The sequence below is a fragment of the Tachyglossus aculeatus genome, chromosome 15 (genome assembly GCF_015852505.1).
Source record: "Tachyglossus aculeatus isolate mTacAcu1 chromosome 15, mTacAcu1.pri, whole genome shotgun sequence".
Lineage (NCBI taxonomy): Eukaryota > Metazoa > Chordata > Mammalia > Monotremata > Tachyglossidae > Tachyglossus > Tachyglossus aculeatus.
The window spans coordinates 5198800-5222878 of NC_052080.1; the positions used below are offsets into that span (position 1 = coordinate 5198800).

At 44.9% G+C, this 24079-nt stretch overlaps 1 protein-coding gene across 4 annotated transcripts in view; it reads right to left on the reverse strand.

Annotated features, from left to right (window-relative positions):
* The window catches only part of CDKL5 (cyclin dependent kinase like 5), a 160813-nt gene that overhangs the window by 26802 nt on the left and 109932 nt on the right, over positions 1-24079 (reverse strand). For all 4 annotated transcript variants that reach the window (XM_038757035.1, XM_038757032.1, XM_038757034.1 and 1 more), the window contains exons 10-15: positions 20350-20430; positions 17041-17201; positions 11007-11979; positions 5855-5956; positions 5290-5395; positions 3161-3284 (exon numbers count right to left, since the gene is read on the reverse strand). In XM_038757035.1, coding sequence (XP_038612963.1) covers positions 3161-3284; positions 5290-5395; positions 5855-5956; positions 11007-11979; positions 17041-17201; positions 20350-20430 — 1547 coding nt within the window. The remainder of the gene's footprint in view (positions 1-3160; positions 3285-5289; positions 5396-5854; positions 5957-11006; positions 11980-17040; positions 17202-20349; positions 20431-24079) is intronic.

The following is a 24079-nucleotide window of genomic DNA, read 5'->3' on the forward strand; positions in this document are numbered from 1 at the left end:
GACTCCATCAGAATGTCTCCACAAATCAATCAATCAATCAATCGCATTTATTGAGCGCTTACTGTGTGCAGAGCACTGTACTAAGCGCTTGGGAAGTACAAGTTGGCAACATAGAGAGACGGTCCCTACCCAACAGTGGGCTCACAGTCTAGAAGGGGGAGACCTTCTACAAGCCAGTTAATCTACTGTGTTACGACAAGATCCAAGTTGGAAGCTTGTCGTATTATAGATAGTAGGTCTAGAAATTTTCCCCCCAAGGAAATCCAAGTCCTACATTAGTGAAAACTAAACTAGAGGATGAAATCATTCAACAATACCACCTCAATGAACAACTGCAGATAATGATGGCATTTTATTAAGCGCTTACTATGTGCAAAGCCTGTTCTAAGCGCTGGGGACGTTACAAGGTGATCAGGTTGTCCCACACGGGGGCTCGCAGTTCCTAATCCCCATTTTCCAGATGAGGCAACTGAGGCACAGAGAAGTTAAGTGGCATGCCCAAAGTAAGTCACGCAGCTGACAATCTGTGGAGCCGGGATTTGAACCCACGACCTCTGACCCCAAAGCCCATGCTCTTTCCACTGAGCCACGCTGCTTCTCTGAGCTGCTTCTCTGCAGAGCAGAGCCCTCAACGGTTGCTGATGTAACAGTTCTCAAAATTTGGGCATTTCTCCCTCAAATGGACACGTTTCACTAAGGGAAGAAATTAAAGACCCGGTTTGGGGAAAATGGGAAAAAAAAATCTAGATGAGTCATGCCCATTTCATGACTTCTCCGGGCATTATGGACGACAGTCATAAAAAATAAGAAACGCGTCAGCAGACGCATAGGGGTGTTGCTGGTTGGCCAATTCAGTGCTCATAATATATATATGATATTTTATAAAATACATTTTATATTTATAAAATTTAATACATTTTATAAATACATTTTATATTTTATAAAACACATACGTGTATATTATGTATCAGGTATACGCACATACATACATGCACATATTATTTATTTTCTATCTACATAGAGATTGATGCAAATCTGTTAAGTCCCAGAGTAATGAAGCCTTGAAGATAGATTTTTATTGACCCCCCACCCAAGTCTGTAAAAATCCTTATCTGCAGAAACATTTTTAAGGACATTTCTAGCAACATTAGAGCAAGGCCAGGTTTCCCAGTGGTGATTATCCACAGCCCAAATCCTGTTGCTTAAGGGATTCCAAAGGGTCACCAGTCCTCACCACGTGCCCACAGGTACCAGCACACGTGATTCATCTAGTCTTTTCGCAAAGCTGTCACAGGATCAAGGTTCCCAGTTTCCCGTGGAACCTTGTTCCAGAACTTTATCATCTTGAAAAATCAGTTTCCGTTCAAATGAAAGTTCACCTGCTTTGAGATCAGCCCATTCTGTTTTGTGCCATGTTCTGAGGACCTGGCAGACATCCGATCGCCAAACTTTCTCGACGCGAGAAATGGGCCTTCTTGACTCCCTGGTAACAAATCCCTGTTTTTTGTCCCTATACGTCAATCTATTTTTTTCCTGCTTTAATCCTTTCTGTGGCTCTTCTCTGGATTGCCCTCAAGTTCCTCCACATCCATGCTCTTAGAAGTGTGGAGATGCAAACCAGACTCCACACCTTAAAACCACCTTTGAGGCCGGATAACCAAGGTAGTTGATAAAAGTGACCCAAAGTCCCTTCTCGATCCCAAAGCCCGTCCGAAATGGTCACGGCCTTTCAGCCCCAAACACAACCAGACTTCCTATGACTACCAGGAAATTCTTAACGCTACGAGTCACGTCACGTCAGAGCAAAAGCCTGACAAGAAAACACACTCAAAACCACCTGCTATATTTTTGTATACACCGTGGTACTCAATCAATCAATCAATCGTATTTATTGAGCGCTTACTATGTGCAGAGCACTGTACTAAGCGCTTGGGAAGTACAAATTGGCATCACATAGAGACAGTCCCTACCCAACAGTGGGCTCACAGTCTAAAAGGGGGAGACAGAGAACAGAACCAAACATACCAACAAAATAAAATAAGTAGGATAGAAATGTACAAGTAAAATAAATAAATAAATAGAGTAATAAATATGTACAACTAAATATGTACATATGTACAATATGTACTCAACTACTTACCTATTTTTCTCCTTTCCTTCTCTCTTAAATTTATTTTAGTGTCTGTTCCAAAAGACAATAAATTCCTCAAGGGCAGAGATCTTGTCTAATTAACTTTATTGACCTCCCTCAAAAACTCATCACAATGCCATGTACAGAGCGGCTGCTCAACTGAAACTGTCACTTCACTTCCCTGTGCCTCAGTTCATCTGTAAAATGGGGATTCAAAATGTGAACCCCATGTGGGACATAGACTGTGTGCAACCTGATTAGCTTGTATCTACTCTAGTGCTTAGTACAGTGCCTTGAATATAATAAGCACTTAAAAGATACCATTAAAAAAAGAATCATTCATTCACTCATTCATTCAATCATATAACACCCCCCCATTATGGCAGCGCTTAGTTCAGTGCCTGGCACATAGTAAGCGCTTAATACCATAATTATTATTATTGTTATTGCTTAAATTTTTATTTTTTCACTTCCATTCCAATATTCAGATCTGCCAATAGGGGAGAGACTGTATCTGTTTATTGTTGTACGGACTCTCACAAGCGCTTAGTGCAGTGCTCCGCACACCGTATGACCGGTGCGACAGGGATTGTCTCTATTGCTGAATTGTATTTTCCAAGCACTTGATACAGTACTCTGCACACAGTAAGCGCTCAATAAATACAATTGAATGAATTTATTGAGTGCTTACTGTGTGCAAAGCACTGTACTAAGCGCTCAGGAGAGTATAAGCAGCTCATTTCATCAAGAACAATGACCATTCAGTCAGCCCTCCGCCACCGATTTGAGAGGACGAGTCAAGGCGGTTGTCTCGCCAAAAGATCATTCTTCCGCATAAAACTGAATGTTTTTAAAAGTCATTAAGGAATCTGCTAAACCACAGTCTCTTCTTATTCTAGCAAGTCTTCCGGAAAAAGAGATAAAGCGGGGGAACCGCGCCCAGAGATTCTTCGACCCTGAAACTCTTTCGAGATTGATTTTTTTTTTCCTTTTATAAAGTTTGTAAGAAAACCAAAACAAAATGTTTACCATGGATCGAAAGTTGTCTGTCTTTTTGAGAGGTTGGTGGCACAGCTGCTATCCGATGGCAGTGACGTAACGCGAGACGACATATTATTTTCATGGAATGAATTATCTGGCCGAGGAGATGGAACTGAACAAAGAAACAACATAATTAGTATTAATCCCTCTCTGTCCAAAGCAAATCTCATGTTCATTGTGCTTCATCCCTCTCCTTGCAATCCCTAAACAGGAAAAAAAAACAAAAAACACACTGCCATCCTTGCAACTGACCACTTTTTAATGTTATTAAAGCATTATTTTTTAATGCTTTAAAAGTTAAAAAGCATTAACCTTTTAATGTTATTAAACTCTGAGAGGCCCACAGCAAACAGGTGCTCCATAAGAATACCTGCTTCAAATACCTATGGGTGAAAGGAATTTGAACATTTCTTAATAAGCAAGGATCCCCATTGGTTTTTTGTTGTACGTTTTTATTTTCCTCGGTAGGGAGATAGTTTTTGGCAACATAGAAGAATCACGATTCAGAAGCGATCTTTAAGGCACATAAATGTGTTCCTCATACTGATCCATTCAACCGTATATTCATCATCTGACATTTTTAAGAGGCCACAGGCCGAACAAAATATAGAACATTTACCTGTTTGCTACATAATAAGGAATAAGAAATATAACTTTAGAGAATGTTTTTTCTAAATTTTTTTCACAATTGTTTCCGAGAACAAAAAGGACAAAAGAACAAAAGTTGGACACGTGCTTATTAATCAGCTTAACGTTGTCCTTTCTCATGCTCTTCCTATTTGTAAATAATGTGTGTCTGTCTCTCCCATTAGACTGGAATCTCTTTGAGGGAAGACCACATCTTTTACTTTGGTTGCACCCTTCCAAGCTCCTATCCTAGTATAGAGCACATAGCAGCACTGGATATAGCACAGGACCTGAGAGTCATAATAATAATAACAATAGCATTTATTAAGCGCTTACTATGTGCAAAGCACTGTTCTAAGCACTGGGGAAGTTACAAGGTGATCAGATTGTCCCACGGGGGGCTCACAGTCTTCATCCCCATTTTACAGATAAGGGCACTGAGGCCCAGAGAAGTGAAGTGACTTGCCCAAAGTCACACGGCTGACAGTTGGCGGAGCCAGGATTTGAACCCATGACCTATGACTCCAAAGCCCGGGCTCTTTCCACTGAGCCACGCTGCTTCTCAGAAGGGCATGGGTTTTAATCCCGCTCTGCCATTAGTCTGCTGTGTGGCCCCGGGCAAGTCACTTTACTTCTCTGCATCTCAGTTACCTCATCTGTAAAATGGGGATTGAGGCTGTGAGGCCCATGTGGGAAAGGGACTGTGTCCAACCCGATTTGCCTGTATCCACCCCAGTGCTTAGTACAGTGCCTGGTACATAGCGCTTGACAAATACCACTATTATTATTATTATTATTATTATTAATTGGCTTGCACCTACCTCACCACTTAGCACAGTGCTTGGCAGATAGTAAGTGCTTGACAAATACATTATCATTATTATTATTATTATTGGCTTGCACCTACCTCACCACTTAGCACAGTGCTTGGCAGATAGTACGTGCTTGACAAATACATTATCATTATTATTATTAATTGGCTTGCACCTACCTCACCACTTGGCACTGTGCTTGGCACACAGTAAGTGCTTGACAAGCGCTTAGTACAGTGCTCTGCACATAGTAAGCGCTCAATAAATACGATCGATGATGATGACAAATACATTATCATTATTTTCATTATTATTATTAATTGGCTCGTACCTACTCCAGTGCTTAGTACAGTGCCTGGCACATCATAAGCACTTAACAAATCCCATAATAATAATTAAAATACAGAGAAGGGAGGTGGGATGTGAGTTAGTTACCTTCCAGGATGGGGCGGTTGTGAGAGAATCCACCAATTTGGGGTAAAAAATCTCAAATGTGGGGCCACGGCTTTCCCCCCAGAGGGTTCTGAACCACCGGATCTCTCCATTTACAGTCTGTTGCTTCACCACTGACTCCTCCATTAATCGCCCCAAGTTTAAACGATCCCCGAGTCATTTGGTTCCACCACATTAAGCATCAAAGGACATCCGGAGCTTGGCAAAATATACCGGTGAAGTTACCTCTGTAGAAGCTGCCGACTCTCCTCGGGACAGGATCGTTGAAGAGATGTCTGTTTTCCTTGGAGGCCGCTCCGTCGTCTGAATGCGGGTCAAGGTAAGCTCCACCCTAAGGCAGGGAGCAATTTTTAAAATTCAACACTGAAATAGACTCGGCGGGACTGAAGCTACATGCTCTGGCTAATTCACATCTCTGATTAACCTCGGGAAAATATTTATTTATTACATGTACATATTTATTACTCTATTTATTTATTTATTTATTTTACTTGTACATATCTATCCTATTTATTTTATTTTGTTAGTATGTTTGGTTTTGTTCTCTGTCTCCCCCTTTTAGACTGTGAGCCCACTGTTTGGGTAGGGACTGTCTCTATACGTTGCCAATTTGTACTTCCCAAGCGCTCAGTACAGTGCTCTGCACGTAGTAAGCACTCAATAAATACGACTGATGATGATGATGAAAATAAAGCCCCGGATCGTGTTACGGAGCAAAAATGATTCACTTTGATCGAGAGGCAAAAAAAGAACGTGCCTGAAACTAGTAGATTTAGTAAGTAATTCAGACCTCGGACTTTTGGCGCGAGTGAAACGCGGAGGTGCCGTCTCTGGATGAATCTTTCATCGGAGGTCTCGTGAGATTTATCTCGGGGGGAATTTGTTCACCTGGCTGAAAACAAAGAAAAACATTTACGCAAAATGTTCGGAGAGTCCAGACCCTTCATACCTCGGTCGGGGGAAACCTAAGTTGCGGCATTCTCAATTACAGACGGCTGCACGATCGGTTCCCCACATCGCGCAAAGAGGGACTCGAGGATTGGAAAAGTTTGCCGACGGATGAGGTAGTTTCTATCTCACTTCGGAAAAGAACGAAAGAGTCATTACGACGGACAAAGTTCTGAAAACTAAAGCGCTACAGCAAATTTTGGGGAGAGGGGGAAAGAGTGTGCAGCTCATTCTGCTTATCATCATCATCATCAATCGTATTTATTGAGCGCTCACTATGTGCAGAGCACTGTACTAAGCGCTTGGGAAGTACAAATTGGCACCACATAGAGACAGTCCCTACCCAACAGTGGGCTCACAGTCTAAAAGGGGGAGACAGAGAACAAAATCAAACATACTAACAAAATAAAATAAATAGAATAGATATGTACAAGTAAAATAAATAGAGTAATAAATATGTACAAACATATATACATATATACAGGTGCTGTGGGGAAGGGAAGGAGGTAAGACGTGGGGGGGGGGGTGGAGAGGGGGACGAGGGGGAGAGGAAGGAAGGGGCTCAGTAGAGTATCATTAGACCCTACCAAAAATCACGTCAATCAGCATCAATCGTATTTATTGAGTGCTTACTGTGTGCAGAGCACTGTACTAAGCGCTTGGGAAGTACAAATTGGCAACATCTAGAGACAGTCCCTACCCAACAGTGGGCTCACAGTCTAAAAGGGGGAGACAGAGAACAAAACCAAACATACTCACAAAATAAAATAAATAGAATAGATATGTACAAGTAAAATAAATAAATAAATAGAGTAATAAATACGTACAAACATATATACATATATACAGGTGCTGTGGGGAAGGGAAGGAGGTAAGATGGGGGGATGGAGAGGGGTCGAGGGGGAGAGGAAGGAAGGGGCTTCGTTTGGGAAGGCCTCCTGGAGTAGGTGAGCTCTCAGTAGGGCCGTATTTATTGAGCGCTTACTGTGTGCAGAGCACTGTACTAAGCGCTTGGGAAGTCGTGACAGGGAGCAAGAATGGCGGGAATGGGCCGGGACGCGGGAGTAATACTGTCATGAAGTTATTATTACCATGGTATTTCTTAAGCGCTTACTCCGTGCTGAGCACTGTTCTGAGCGCTGGGGTAGATCCAAGGTAATCAGGTTGTCCCACGTGGGGCTCACAGGCTTAATCCCCATTTTACAGATGAGGTCACTGAGGTGCAGAGAGGTTAAGGGACTTGCCCAAGGTCACACGGCAGACAAGTGGCAGAGCCAGGATTAGAACTCACATCCTCTGACTCCCAAGCCCATACTCTGGCCACTAGGCCATGCTGCTTCTCCTCTTATTGAATCGTAATCTCCCTTGCTGTAATGATAATAATAATAATAATGACATTTATTAAGCGCTTACTACGTGCAAAGCACTGTTCTAAGCGCTGGGGAGTTTACAAGGTGATCAGGTTGTTCCACGCGGGGCTCACGGTTTTAATCCCCATTTTACAGATGAGGTAACTGAGGCCCAGAGAAGTGAAGTGACTTGCCCAAAGTCACACAGCCAACAAGTGGCGGAGCCGGGATTTGAACCCATGACCTCTGACTCCAAAGGCCAGGCTCTTTCCACTGAGCCACGCTGCCACTGGCATCTTCTGTATCTGCTGTGTGACCGTGGGCAAGTCGCTTGAGCTCTCTGTGCCTCGGTTACCTCATCTGTAAAATGGGGATTAAGACTGTGAGCCCCATGTGGGACAGGGACTGTGTCCAACCTGATTAGTGTGTATCTGCTCCAGCGCTTGGTACAGTGCCTGGCACATAGCAAGCACTTTAACAAATGCCATGAAGAAGAAGAAAACGAAGCCCTTCCCCACAGCACCTGTATATATGTTTGTACATATTTATTACTCTATTTATTTTACTTGTACCTATCTATTCTATTTATTTTATTTTGTTAATATGCTTGGTTTTGTTCTCCATCTCCCCCTTTTAGACGGTGAGCCCACTGTTGGGTAGGGACTGTCTCTATATGTTGCCAACTTGTACTTCCAAGCGCTTAGTCCAGTGCTCTGCACACAGTAAGCACTCAATAAATACGATTGATTGATTGAAGACAAAAAAAACCTTCAGTTATAAGATGGTTGGTTAAGAATCCTTTCTAGAAAACATGATCATTCTTTTCTTCTTTCCTCAGAGGTCCTATTTTCTAACCCATTAATTATTTAGTTGTTCTTCGCCGGGGAAACTCCATTCGAAATTCTTCACATCCCTCAGAAGAATTGGAGGCTGATACGGGCCTCCGTGGTTACTGGAAATAAAGGGGGAAAAAGGCCCACGCTCTCCCCTCAAGGAGAAAGCGGGTGGCGGGGGGGAAGTCAGCAAAGCGGGAGCGAAGAAATAATTCTGATGACGAGAATCCCACTAGATATCACTAACTTGTTGGCTCAGCACACTCAAAAAAGGTGAAAATGAATTTCACGGAAACTGAGGGTAGAATTTTGGGATGGGTTGAGGCCATGAAAGGTGACCAGTCAACACCACCAGTTTCAGGGTAGATCGCATTTACACCATCCCAATAGCAGTCCGTCCGATTTTTCCGTACTTGGGCGCTCGCACTGCGCAGATCTCTGTACCGAGTGCTCGGAAGAGCACGATATAACAGAGTTAATAAGACACGGTCCCGGACCACAAGATGCCTACAGTCTAGGTGGAAAAATGTAAAGAATTATAGCAAATCTTTCTCTGTGACTTAAAGAATCCCAGATATGGAGATTCCACAATGTCCCTCTATCCTTCATTCTATGGTGTAACCCCCCCCCAGCCCCTCACTTTTGAGAAATTCTTCCATATCATTAACCTAAATCCGCTCTGCTGTCTATATGTATTCAGTATTGTTCACCATTCTCTTTTTTATGGTACTTGTTAAATCCTTACCAAGTGTCAAATGCTGTTCTAGGGGCTGGGCGATCTACAGCTTAATCAGGTGGAACACAGTCCCTGTCCCACACGGGGCTTTAAGTAGGAAGGAGAACGGGAGAACTGAGGTCCTGAGAAGTGAAATGACTTGCCCAGGGTCACACAGCAAGCCACTCGCAGAGCCAGAATTAGAACCCAGGCTCTCTACTAATGACGGGATAGGTTAAGCGCTTACTAGGTGTCAAGCACTGGGGTGCATAAAAGGTAATCGGGTTGTCCCACGTGGGGCTCACAGTCATAATCCCCATTTTACAGATGAGGTCACTGAAGCACAGAGAAGTTAAGTGACTTGCCCAAGGTCACACAGCAGATGAGTGGCGGAGGCGGGATTAGAACACGCGTCCTCTGACTCCAACACCCGGGGTCTTGCCACTAAGCCACGCTGCTTCCCCATTAGCGCTTAGAACAGTGCTTGGCACATAGTAAGCGCTTAACAAATACCATCATTATTATTATTAGGCCATCCTCCTCTAGACTGTAAGCTCGCTGTGGTCAGGGAATGTGTCTGTTTAATGTCGCACTCTCCTCTCTCAAGCGCTTAGTACACTGAACAGAGTAAGCGCTTGATCAACATGAATGACTGCTTCTCTATATGATCACTCATCGTATTCTTTCCCGAGAGATTCCTAAGTGAGCCATTTAATGACGCTTGCGCTCGCCTCGGAGCCTCCTTTGCCAGACAACACGCTCTGGACGTAATAGTCTAGAAATCCCCGGGCAACGCTCAGTACGATGCCGAGGGTTTCACTGATGGGCATCATTTGTCAACGACTATAAACTGAACATTTCCCAGATGAGCTCATTTGTGTCCAGCCACTTTCAATTACATATTACGATGGATTGATTGATTGCTCCCTTTGCCCTGGTGCCCTATCCTAAATTTAACTCGGTTGTCTCTAGCCACGTTCCAATTTACGGAGAACATTCTGCAGTGGAATCAACCAATCTATCGTATTTATTGAGCGCTTACTGTGTGCAGAGCACTGTACTGAGCGCTCGGGAATTACGAGGGGCCGGGAAGCCCTCTAACACAGCTCCGGTACAGCGGCCGTTTTCTCTGGATCTGACCCATAACCCATTCGACATCCCGGAAAATGTTGCACCCACGAGCGGCCTGGGTGACGCAGTTTCCCGTTATATCTTTCTCCTCGAAATGGGGTTTTTCTTCACTTCTTATAAAGAGCAAGGGAGGTTTCACCGAAACGGCCCTTGCCCCACACCAACGACTTGGCATTACGGAAATAAAAATCTAAGTGTTCCGTCACTGTCAGAAAGGCGCTCTCTGCTTCAGATGATCGGGGGCAACTCTAAACCCAGAAGATGAAATATGGACTCTCTGCAGGGAATAGCACGTTACAGAAAACGTGGTTTTTAAAGGAGAGGTCCAACATAAATAAATCTGCCGTGGGGACAGTTTCATGACGTTCCCCCGACTGCCTTCCCGACTACAGGCTAATTACCAGTAAGGACGTCACTTGTATTTGGCCTAGGTTCTGGGAACCTCCCCGCGAGGTGAAACTGTAGAAGATTTCCACTGGGCTTTAAAAGACCGGGCGAAAAACTCAATCGTTACGGGCAGGGGACGTGTCTACCAACTCTGTTGTACGGGCCTCTCCCACGCGCTTCGTACAGGGCTCTGCCCACGGTAAGCGCTCGATAAGAACCACTGATCGACTGATGACTGTTTGTTCCCACAGAGATCCTAAAGGCGGACCAAAACGTGCCGCGGCAGAAAACGTAAATAGGGAGTAGGTTTCTCCACGATCTACGTTCTCACAGGGCCGGAGGATGCTCGGATTAACCACGACTCCATTTTGTCCCCCAATCCGGCTAACGGGGCTTTCTGTCGTTTATTTTCTTTTCCAAGTGTTTGGGGCTCTCATTTCGGCATCCATCCATCCAGACAGACAGAAGGGAGGGAAGGTATCCCTCCGGAGGCAGAGGTTGCGGACTGACCCTACCGCCATCCTCCGCGCCATCTTCCCAGGGAGAGCCACCAGATCTCGTGAGTGTCCTATGCTGTACCTGTGGTGATAAGAGTTGAAGGCTGTTGGCTCTGGCTGCCATCCCTTGCCCTACGCTCAAGCCTCCTTCCGAGCCCTTTGCTCTCACTTTGTCCCGAGTCACGTACATGGAATGCCGGTGAGGGCGTTGCTGGGAAGAGAAGGGGCTGGTGTAGCCCAGACCGTAGGAAAAAGACTCGTGCGGTGCCGACAGGGAGTGAGAGTGGCTCCCGTCCACGGGGTCGGGCAGCTTCAGCTCCTCCATCGTTTTCGAGTGCCGCGGGGTCGGCCGGCGCGAGTCCAGAGTGCCGTCGCTCCGGTTGGTCCTCCCCGAAGGGCTGAGCAGCGTTCGGTTGTCGCCGGGCCGGGGAGGAGTCGGGCTGGTGGGAGAGTTCAAGTCCAGGCAGCTGGACGGGAAATACCTGCCGCCGCCGCCGCCGCTGTTGCCCTCGGGAATCTGAGCCCTGGCTTCGGCGAGGTTGCTGACGGATTTGGAGTCGCTCAGGGCCCCGTGGCTCTTCGGCTTGGTCCGGTAGGAAGGGCTCTTGGACGACTGGGGGATGGTGTCGATGTAGCCGTGGCGGCCGTGCTTCTCGCCCAGCTGCAGCGTGCCCGTTTTGCCCTGCGAGCCCTCCACGAAAGAGTGCCGGTTCTGCTGCGCCCGGCCCGTCGACTTGAGGTACTTGGACCCGGGGCCGTCCGAGGCCTTCGGCTCGACGCCGAAGTCGAACTCCGGCTTGGGCTTGGCTTCCTTGGGGCTGAGGAGGTGGGGGATGTTGTTGTTGGCGAGATCTTTGCCGGCGGCCCCAGGCTGGCCGCCGGCTGGGTAGTTTTTGGCGTGCATGGGGCTGTGGGCCGCCCCCGGCAGGTTGCCGTTCAGGAAGCTCTCGGTGGCTTGGAGGCCGTCCTCGCCCCGGGGCGGCCCCACGCTCAGGTTCTGGATGTCTTTGCTGTTCGATCGGTGGTGCGCCTGCAGGCTTTTGCCGGCTTGGTTTCTGCGGGGAGGGGGGAGAAGAAAAAGCAGTGGGATTAGAGCCCCTCTCTCTCCTGGCACTCTGCCGGCTCAAAATGGGCGTGAGAAACGGCTCGGGACTTCCGGGACCTCTGGCGTCGAGGAAAGACACCCACCGGGGAAGGGGAACGGGAACCCCTTTATTTATTTTATTTGTACATACCTATTCTATTTATTTTATTTTGTTAGTATGTTTGGTTTTGTTCTCTGTCTCCCCCTTTTAGACTGTGAGCCCACTGTTGGGTAGGGACCGTCTCTATATGTTGCCAATTTGTACTTCCCAAGCGCTCAGTACAGTGCTCTGCACGCAGTAAGCGCTCAATAAATACGACTGATGATGATGATGATAAACCGTCGCTCGATTTGGGGCTGGGTTACCCCTTAAATAGAGGCAAAGCCGCTCGCTTCTGAGGGGGCTTCGGTATGGCAGGCCCCTCAGAGAATTCCTAACGCATCTGCTTTTCTAGAGAGTCGATCTCTTTCCGGGAGAGCGATTAACTTCCCCTTCACAGCAGGTGCCAGCCCAACAGTCTTTTCTGCTTAACATCTAGAACGCTTTAAAAAGAGATGAAATTTGATAACGGTACCGACGGCCCGATACCTTCAATCCCACCTGGGTTGAGGGCTCGAACCCCGAGTTTAATGTTCGGCACACGGTAAGCAGGCTCGATAAAAACCGCTGACAGATTCTACGGGACAGAAATTCACTTACTGCGTCAGTTCCAAAATGAAATTACGAATCCTAAGAAAATCTCCCCTTTAACTCGGAGAGTGGAAACGTCGTTCATTCTAAGGACTGAAGACGAAGAAGCTACAATTGACAGATGGGTCTTCAAGCAAGGAAAGATAGTTTGGACATGTGACTCGCTGATAATAATAATAACGGTGGTATTTGTTAAGCACTTACTATGTGCCAGACACTGTTCTAAGAGCTGGGATAGATACAGGACAATTGGGTTGGACGCAGTGTCTGTCCCACATAGGGCTCACAGCCTTAATCTTATTTTACAGACAAGAGAACTGAGGCACAGAGAAGTGAAGTGACTTGCCCAAGGTCACAAAGCAGACAAGCGGCACAGCCGGGATTAGAACCCGGGTCCTACTCGATCCCAGGTTTGGGCTCTATCCGTTAGGCCACCCTGTTTTATTTATTCTATTTATTTATTTATTCACTCTTTATTTATTTATTCTATTTATTTATTACTCCATTTATTTATTACTCTATTTATTTATTTATTTTACTTGTACCTATCTATTCTATTTATTTTATTTTGTTAATATGTTTTGTTTTGTTTTTCTGTCTCCCCCTTCTAGACTGTGAGCCCACTGTCGGGTAGGGACCGTCTCTACGTGTTGCCAACTTGTGCTTCCCAAGCGCTTAGTCCAGTGCTCTGCACACAGTAAGTGCTCAATAAATACGATTGATTGATTGATTGATTGCCACTTAGTGGGGTACAGAAAAATATTGCTGCGGATATATACTTTTTGTTGGAGGGACTTTTCACTCCCCTTATGCCACAGTCAAAGAAATGTCATACCCTCCCAGCAGAGCACTAGTTTACGACGAACTACATGTTCTCCTTGTGAGCACCTCCAGTCTACAGCAGCGGCTCTGTCTCGTCTTCCCGCCTATAAAAGGGCAATCTCTGCCCAAATCCTGCTGAGAGCCTGCTCAATAACCCGACATTAAAGCAAGCCCCCGGTGCTGCCGAATGCCTTTTTTCTGCAATGTCCTTAGCAATCGGTCACAAGGGCCAGAGCCTTAGAGAAAAAGGAACTTAATTAGGAAACCACTGAACGGCAAATGGCAGTCCTAGAAAGAGATCCGCCAGAAGATGAAATTCTTGACCTATAATTTTACTAATGGCCACCTCATCTCAGGAAACCTCGGCTCTGGGGGGAAAAAGAGATTTCGTTTTAAAGGCTGGGGTTTTGAACCAGCCTGCGTGAACAACGGTTGACGTACCACGGTTCCTTTTTAAATGAAGGTGCGATAATGGGCACTATGGTTCCCTTTTAAACAAAGAGACACCGATAAAAGCACCTCGGCTCTAATCAACGGTACGTATGGGCAAGGAGAAATCCGCTGTTCAATTCTTTTCGGAATTTTTCAAGCTACATTCCTCTTCTATTAGAATAAGCTTCCACCATGAAGACGTAAAAATGTCCCCAAACAGTTCAAAGTCGGAGCTTAAACTGACAAGGGGGGAAAAAAATCCTAGCTAACTTTAAACAGAAAGCATTTTACAAAGGAAATCCAATTCCAAAATCGCTTCATTACTTAATAAAAAGAACACACTGACATCAAAAGAATAGCCCAAGAAGAGAACTTCAGAGATTAAAAACATTACCCATTCACATCTAACGACTCCAGTGCTTAGAACAGTGCTTAACACATAGTAAGCGCTTAACAAATAAGCTCCTTGAGGGTAGGGAACATGTCCGCTTACTCTGTTGGATGGTAATAATAATAATAATGATGGCACTTGTTGTGTGCTTACTATTTGCCCGACAGGCGCTACGGTAGGGAAACAAGCAAATCCATTTGGACACAGTCCCTGTTCCACGTTGGGCACAGAGTCTCAATCCCCATTTTACAGGTGAGGTAACTGAGGCACAGAGAAGTGAAGTGACTTGCTCAAGGTCACACGACAGATGAGTGGCTTGTAATAATAATAATAATGATGATAATGGCATTTATTAAGCACTTACTATGTGCAAAACACTGTTCTAAGCGCTGAGGGGATACAAGGTCATGAGATATTGTCCCACATGGGGCTCACAGTCTTCATCCCCATTTGACAGATGAGGGGACTGAGGCCCAGAGAAGTGAAGCGACTTGCTCAAAGTCACCCAGCTGACAAGTGGATTTGAACCCATGACCTCTGACTCCAAAGCCCGGGCTCTTTCCCACTGAGCCACGCTGCTTGTACTCTCGCAAGCGCTTAGTACAGTGCTCCGCATACAGCAAGCGCTCAGTAAATACCACTGACTTCTTCATATGATAATAATAATGGTAGTAGCTCACTTTGGCCCTATAGATAGTGAGGGATCCTCACTGATAATTTATCTGGGCCGAGGATGTCCCTGAAAAGGTCATTTTCGGGGCAGTGGGGAAGGCTGCTCGATGGGAATCCTGCCCCTCCAAAACTCTCGTGGCTCATTTTCTCAAGTGGAGGTATTAATTTGGGCCACACAACAGGCTTTCAGATTAATTGGAGGTTGGGAATCTGCCAAGGTCCAATGAGAAATACGCCTCTGATAGAGGAATTAGTCCGCCAACCACGATTTTGGGAATTTGGGAGGGGCTCTCACCTCTCTAGGTCAGAGTCGAGCCCCCCTTGAGAGTCAGCCCCGAAACACGAGAAGCCGGGTTTTTCCTGGAAGTCTGTACAAACCGGGACCACTGAGTAACCAAGAAGGTGGTGACAGCAAACATGACTCACCCCATTAACAGCGGCACTTGAACCTGTAGGTATCTTCTAAAGCAAATTAAAAAACACACACAGATAGAGTAATAATGACGATGATGGCATTTGTTAAGCACTTACTACGTGCCAAGCACTGTTCTAAGCGCTGGGGGGGATACAATGTGATCAAGTTGTCCCACAGGGGGCTCACAGTCATCATCATCATCATCATCAATCGTATTTATTGAGCGCTTACTATGTGCAGAGCACTGTACTAAGCGCTTGGGAAGTACAAATTGGCAACATCTAGAGAGAGTCCCTACCCAACAGTGGGCTCACAGTCTAAAAGGGGGAATAATAGTAATAATGGCATTTATTAAGCGCTTACTATGTGCAAAGCACTGTTCTAAGCGCTGGGGAGGTTACAAGGTGATCAGGTTATCCCACGGGGGGCCCACAGTTTTGATCCCCATTTGACAGCTGAGGGAACTGAGGCCCAGAGAAGTGAAGTGACTTCCCCAAAGTCACACAGCTGACAAGTGGCGGAGCTGGGATTTGAACCCATGACCTCTGACTCTGACTCCAAAGCCCGGGCTCTTTCCACTGAGCCACGCTGCTTCAGCCTTCAGTCTTAATCCCCATTTTTACAGATGAGGTAACTGAGGCTCAGGGAAGTTAAGTGACTTGCCCAAGGTCACACAGCAGAATTGTGGTGGAGTCGGGATTCAAACCCACGACCTCGGACTCCAAAGCCCGGGCTCTTTCCACTGAGCCACGCTGGGGTAAATGTAAGCTGGTCGGGTTGGACGCGATCCACCTCTCACATGGAGCTCGCAATATTACTCCCCCTTTAACAGATGAAGGAACTGAATATTTATTGAGCGCTTACTGTGTGCAGAGCACTGTACTAAGAGCTTGGGAAGTACAAGTTGGCAACATATAGAGACGGTCCCTACCCAGCAGTGGGCTCACAGTCTAGAACACTGCCTGGCACATAGTAAGTGTTTAACAAATACAATTATCATTATTATTATTATTATTATTATTATTATTATTTTTATTAGAATCTAGTCAGCACTGTAACTTAAAAAGGGCTTTGTCTCTGACACCCTATTGGCCAGTTTAAGGATGATAACAAGGACATACAATCAGTTCTCACAGGGGCAAACTGGAAAATAATAATAATAATAATAATGGCATTTATTAAGCGCTTACTATGTGCAAAGGAATCTGGATGCTGTGAATGTACAAAGAACAGTTTAAATTACTATTCATTCATTCATTCAATTCAATCATATTTATTGAGTGCTTACTGTGTGTGGAGCACTGTACTAAGCGCTTGGGAAGTACAAGTTTGCAACGTATAGAGACGGTCCCTACCCAACAGCAGGCTCACAGTCTAGGAGGGGGAGACAGACAACAAAACGAAACATATAAGCCAAAGAAAATAAATAGAATAAATATGTACAAGTAAAATAATTCTCTGGGCAGACAAGGCGCACCCATTTCGAACCGTACTACAGTATATTTACCTATATTTTCATGTTACCAAGGATCACGTTCCACAAGCAACACAGTAAATGAACAGAACACGCTTAAAGCCTTCTTGAACTTCCTGTAGCATAGTTCCTTACCTATTAGACAATGTGTTGCTTTCTACGTGGTACGGTTTTCTCTTTGCTGAGCGTGAAGGGGAACTTCCACAACGATCTAAAAGTCTCTGGGTTTGAAACGAAGGGTGATTCAAACACTGCTCAGTCAAGAATCGATCGGCTGGGTCCAGCTTCAATAAATTCTTCACGAAACGGAGTCCAGGATTGCGGGGTTGGGGGGGAGGAAAACATGACAAATTCAGGTGTGTTCAAACTTTATTTTTTTCAACTCCATTTTTTCCCACCAGGCTTATTTTTTAAAATTTTCTTGGTTACTAGAAAGTATTTAAACACTAATCCAGTCGGTGACTTATGACTTAGAAAGGAAAAAAATATATGCTATACACATATCTTTACTACTTAATTCAAACTGATATGTTTAGTCTAAAACCAGAACCCCGAGCGGATGAAAATGTAAATCTCTCAGAGAAGGCAGAAACTACCTCTTGCCTGAATAGCCCAGGAGCTTTCTTCCAATGCCAATTCCACCCCATCACTGCCACTATTTAGGCTTTCTGCTCCCCAAATTCACGTAAGACTTGGATGGGCAGACCCATTGGGGGACAACATCAGTGGCAACAGAAATTTAAAGGCCAAACGCTCACTTCTGCTAGCCAGTCACTAGCAGCCAACTGGCAAATCTGGCCCACTGAGATATATATATTATATAATATATAATATCATATAATATATAATATATAATTTATACATATATATAATGTGTAATTATATATACTATATAAATACAATTATATAATCATATACATATTATATATAATATATTATATAATATATAATTATATATAATTTAATATATAAATATAGCTATATATGATCATATACATATGTATAATATATTATGCAATATATAATTATATATAAAAATATGATATATAAATATAATTATATATAATCATATACATATTATATATAATATATTATATAATATATAATTATATATATAATATATGAATATATATATTTTAATCTATGCACTTTCACTCCTGAACTGCAAGCTATAGCTCACACAGAACTGAAATTCACATTTCTGCTGATCAACGCCCGTCTCCAAAGCAATTCGGGGCTTGCTCTGATCGAAGCATCACAATAAAAGCTGGCCGAGTAGAAAAATCACTGTGATTGTCGTGCAAAAGGAATTTAGTCTAACAACAGAGAAAGGTATACCTGCGTTTTATTTCGCTCAAGAGTTGCCAAGCTGTCTTGCAACACCGTGCTTTAAAAACTCGTGAGACCTATTTTTTTTCTGGCTCTCTCCATTTTTCTATACAGTGCTCTGCACATAGTAAGCGCTCAATAAATACGATTGATGATGATAAAGGGGAGAAGTGGAGGCAGTGGAAGTTATCAGTGGTCATGATAGATTTCCAAGTTCATGGCCCAACTGAAGAATGCAGTACAGGGGTTTTGGGGGCTTTAGGTCTCATGTTTTATCTATTGGTTCGCATCCTCATACAGGTTTAAAGCCCTGCTGTTGGTCCAGTGGAAAGAGCAATCCATCAATCAATGGTACTTATTGAGCATTTACTCTGTGCAGAGCACTGTACTAAGCGTTTGGGAGAGTACAATATAAGAGAATTAGCAGACATGCTCCCTGCCCATAACGAGCTTCCCGTTCTAAGTCCTGGCTCTGCCCGACGCAGCCTACTGTGACTAGTCAGTCAGTTGCATTTATTGAGCGCTTAATTTGGGCAGAGCGCTGTACTAAGCGCTTGGGATAATACAGTACAACAATAAACAAACACATTCTCTGTGCACAATGATCCTCCAGTCTAGAGAAGGAGACAGACATTAATATAAATTTCTGATACGTACATAATCGTATTTGAGCGCTGACTGTGTGCAGAGCGCTGTACTAAGTACTTGGGAGAATTCAGTAGAGCAATAAACAGACATACTTTCTGCCCACAAAGAGAATACAGTCTAGAGGGGGAGACGGACATTAATTTAAATGAATTTCAGATGCGGTCATAATCATATTTGAGCACTTACTGAGTGCAGAACACTGTACACCAAGCGCTTGGGAGAGTTCAGTATAATAATAAACAGACACACTCTCTGCCCACAGTGAGAATACAGTCTAGATGGGGAGAAGGACATTGATATAAATCAATCAATCATATTTATTGAGCGCTTACTGTGTACTAAGCACTTGGGAAGTCCAAGTTGGCAACATACAGAGACAGTCCCTACCCAACAGTGGGCTCACAGTCTAGAAGGGGGAGACAGAGAACAAAACCAAACATATTAACAAAATAAAATAAATAGAATAGATATGTACAAGTAAAATAATCATCATCATCATCATCAATAGTATTTATTGAGCGCTTACTATGTGCAGAGCACTGTACTAAGCGCTTGGGAAGTACAAATTGGCAACATATAGAGACAGTCCCTACCCAACAGTGGGCTCACAGTCTAAAAGGGGGAGACAGAGAACAAAACCAAGCATACTAACAAAATAAAATAAATAGTAATATTTATACAAATAAATCTCAGATGCGTTCGTAATCATATATGAGCACTTACTGTGTGCAGAGAGCCGTACTAAGCACTTGGGAGAGTGCAGTATAACAATAAGCAGACACATTCTCTGCCCACATCGAGAATACAGTCTACAGGGGGACACAGATATTAATATAAATTCCAGATGCGTTCATAATCATATTTGAGTGCTTCCTGTGTCCACAGCGCTGTACTATGCACTTGGGATAATACACTTTAACAATGTAAGACCGCACACGCGCTTCACGATGTGCTGGGCCCCTACCCACGGTCTCGCTTATCGCCCGCCATGCCGCCTTGGGACTGTGCCCGGCAGCGATGAGATGGTGTACGTTGCCAGCGCATAAGCCGCTAGCACTAGAAACTAGAATTAATTTCCCAAGATGGGGGCTCGCCTGCCATTCAATCAATCAATCAATCGCATTTATTGAGCGCTTACTGTGTGCTGAGCACTGTACTAAGCGCTTGACTTTCAAGTGTCAACGGCCTCTACCTCTAGACCGCAAGCTCGTCATGGGCAGAGAACATGTCTACCCACTCCAACGCATTGTACTCGCTCAAGCTCTTAGTACAGTGTTTTGCACACAATAAGCGCTTGATAAATACTATTGACTGATCTAGTACCTGAATCTATCCCCCCCACACAACCTTGATCATCTCCTATTAAAAAACATGGTTCAACGTGCGTCACTTTTTGCATCTTGGAGGCTTTCCTCGACGAGACCACAAAATAAGAGTTGAATTCCCTGAGAGAGAAAATAGTCATACCTTCATCAAGTCAAGTAGAACACCACTTAAAATTCCTAGATATCTTCTCTCCAGAGACTGCGGGTGATTAACGGCGGGGAACTGTGAAAATAATATGCATGAAAATCTTGGGTGATACGTTGGTGAGCCCCAAATCAAAACTCCACAAAGCAATCGGAAGGCATTGGCCGCTAAACCCATTTCTGTGACGAACAATTTCGGCATGTCTATTTAGCTGTCAATCATCCCATTCATTTTATGTGAAGATTGTGGGCCTAACGATAATGATGGCAAAAATAATAATGATAATAACAGTGGCATTAGTTATACGCCAGGGACTATATTGAGCGCCGGGGTAGATACAAGATCATCAGGCCCCACGTGGGACTCACGGTCTAAGTAGGAGTGAGAACAGGTCCTCGATCCCCGTTTTGCAGATGAGGAAACTGAAGCACCGAGAGGTGAAGTGACTTGTCCAAGGTCTCCCAGTGTGCAAGCAGCAGAGCCGGGATTAGAACCCAGGTCCTCTGACTCTTTTCACTAGGCCACACCGCTTCCCTCCAAGTGATGGGGACGCAGGTGGGGGGGAGTGGGGGAGCTCGGTTTAGCCGAACGAGGCTGGAGGACTGGTTTTTAACTTCCGTACTTGCCTATGCTGTGTTTTAACGTTTCAGCAGTGCTCTGCGCACAGTAAGCGCTCAATAAGTACGACCGAATGAATGGCGGGTCTGTCTCCAGTCCCTTCTTTTTTTCCCCATGGTATTTGTCAAGTGCTTACTATGTGCCAGGCACTGTACGAAGCGCTAGGGTTGATATGAGTTAATCAGGCTGGCCACAGTCCACGTCCCACATGGGGCTCCGAGCCCAGCCCCCATTTTACAGCTGAGGTAACTGAGGCACAGAGAAGTGCAGTGACTAGCCCGAGGTCACACAGCAGACGTGAGGGAGCCGGAATTAGAATCCAGGTCCTTCTGACTGCGGGGCCCAGACTCCAGCCACTCCGTGACACTGCTTCTCAGGCTGATCACAGTGAACGGTCTCCAAATTGAAGCATGAGACCTGCCACCCATTTTTGTTTCTTTGGGCTGTTATCTGTCACCTGGTTAAAAATGAAACGAAACAACACGAAAATGAAGAACTGGCCTGTGCACACCTCTTCTTACCTGCCTTGGGGGAGAAGGGAAGGAGGGAGGGAAGGATGCAGAAAAGATTCGGCTGGGATGGGAGGGAAGTGGAAGGAAAAGGTATCCTACGGGTTAGGAAACTTACAGGGGAACCAGCTGAATGCTCTGTCTGAGCAGAATCATCATCATCATCATCAATCATATTTATTGAGCGCTTACTGTGTGCAGAGCACTGTACTAAGCGCTTGGGAAGTACAAGTTGGTAACATAGAGAGACAGTCCCTCCCCAGCAGTGGGCTCACAGTCTAAAAGACTGTGAGAATGATACCGAATTATAGTGAAACAGCATGGCCTAATGGAAAGAGCCCGGGCCTGAGTGTCAGAGGACCTGGCTTCTAATCCCAGCTCTGCTACTTGCCTGCTGAGTGACCCTGGACAAGTCACTAAACTTCTCTGGGCCTCAGTTCTCTCTTCTGCAAAATGGGGATTCAACACCTGCAGTCCTCCCCCTGTGAGCCCCAGGTGGACCCTGATTCCTTCCTTCATTCACTCATTCAGTTGTATTTATTGAGCGCTTACTGTGTGCAAAGCACTGTACTAAGCGCTCGGGAGTGCCCACAGTGAGCTCACAATCTTGCGGGAGGGGGCAGGCATTGATATAAATATATAAATACATAAATTACAGATAAATACAGATATATACATATGTGCTGTGGGGATGGGAGCCAACTTGTATGTTGGCAACTTGTACTTCCCAAGCGCTTAGTACAGTGCTCTGCACACAGTAAGCACTCAATAAATACGATTGATTGATTGATGGGAGGGAGGATTACTGATTACCTTGGGTCCACCCCACCTTGTCTACATTGTCTTCCCCCTTCTAGACTGTGAGGCCGTTGTGGGCACGGATTGTCCCTATTTGTTGCTGAATTGTGTACTTTCCAAGCGTTCACTACAGTGCGCTGCACACAGTAAGCGATCAATAATACGACTGAATGAATAAATACCCCAGAACTCAGTACAGTGCTTGGCACTTAGTGGGCACTTAAATGCCATGGTTATTAATTTTAAAATAAACACATGCTAAAGACAAATGCCTTACGGAACAAATTAGCTCTCCGGACGGAATGATATTCTCTCTTCCTGAAGAATATTTCCAATCAACTTCACAATAAAGGAATCATTTATGGGTCTCTGGACTTTTGTAAATGCCCCGCTCCAGTATTTCGCTTGCAATGGGCCTTCTATAAATACCGGTGATAATGCTGAGGATGTCAATGAGGGTCAGGGAGACGAGAGACCTAAACTGGAAGATTGAGGTCTCGGGCAAGTCATCTCGAGTCTCCGGGCGTTTTCCGGCGGAATAAGAGGGATAATCGCCAGCTGCTTAATCGGCGACTCGCCAGCGCATGGTGATTTGAAATAAAGCAACTTAAATATGTTTCGGTTTCCTCAGAAAGAGAGACCCTAGCTCAACATGGCCACTTCATCGATGTAATCCTTCTGGTTACCACCCATGCCGCATATTCAAAGAGATATTAATCAATCCATGGTATTAGGGGCAGAGCACTGTACTAAGCGCTTAGGAGAGCACAAATCAGAGTTCCCCACACGCAAGGAGTTTACAATCTAGAGGTTTTTCATGGATCTAATTTTCCTGAGGAGGGAAGTGAGACCAAGTTAGGCAGACAGTGTTCAAACGGATGGAGCAATCTGGTTTGACATTGGGCTTTGTTGTGAAAACCCTCTAAAGAGGTCACACTCAACGCTTCCTCTGGAATCTCCGGCTTGCCCTGGCCTGTTGGGAATTTCACTGTGTTTATCTCGGGGCACAGGGCAAGACACGGCTCTTTTAAATGGTCTCGCCTGAAGGACTGCGACTGCAGGGTTGACTTTGCAAGTGCATTTATGTTTGCTTGCGGCTGCTCTTGTTCTGAGTCGGGCAACCGAGGCCTTACCTGAATGAGAAACAGACTAAGCCAAGGGAATCCTTTAAAAGATAATCAAAAAAATGAAGTCTTCCCTTTCAAATTACTTCTTTCCTTTCTTGAGGCCTCCTTTAAAAAAAAATCTGAGAAATTAGGTGTGATGCCTGGAATTTGAAGGGAACGGTCCTAAGGGAATACTAATTACAGCGATACATTTAGCTCTCCTAGAATGTGGGTGTTGCTTGCTTACAGGACCCCCCACCTTTAGGAAAAGTCACCCTGCGGTATTCACCCTTTTATCCAACATCGGGGGCATGTACACAAATGTTCCAGTACAGGACAGTACAGTTAGTACAGTGCTCTGCACATAGTAAGCGCTCAATAAATACGATTGATGATGATGATGATGTTCCTTCTGACACTGCGCTGTACCCTACGCAGGCGGACGCTCCCTCTTTTAGACGGTGAGCCCACTGTTGGGTAGGGACTGTCTTTATATGTTGCCAATTTGTACTTCCCAAGCGCTTAGTACAGTGCTCTGCACATAGTAAGCGCTCAATAAATACGGTTGATGATGATGTTGTAAGAATGTCCCTCTCTCTGCTCTCGCGTACTATCTGAAACCAACTGCCGTCGCATGTTCTGGCAAAACTGAGGTACCTGGGGAGTGGTTTTTTGTGCTCCTGCCATTGTGCACAG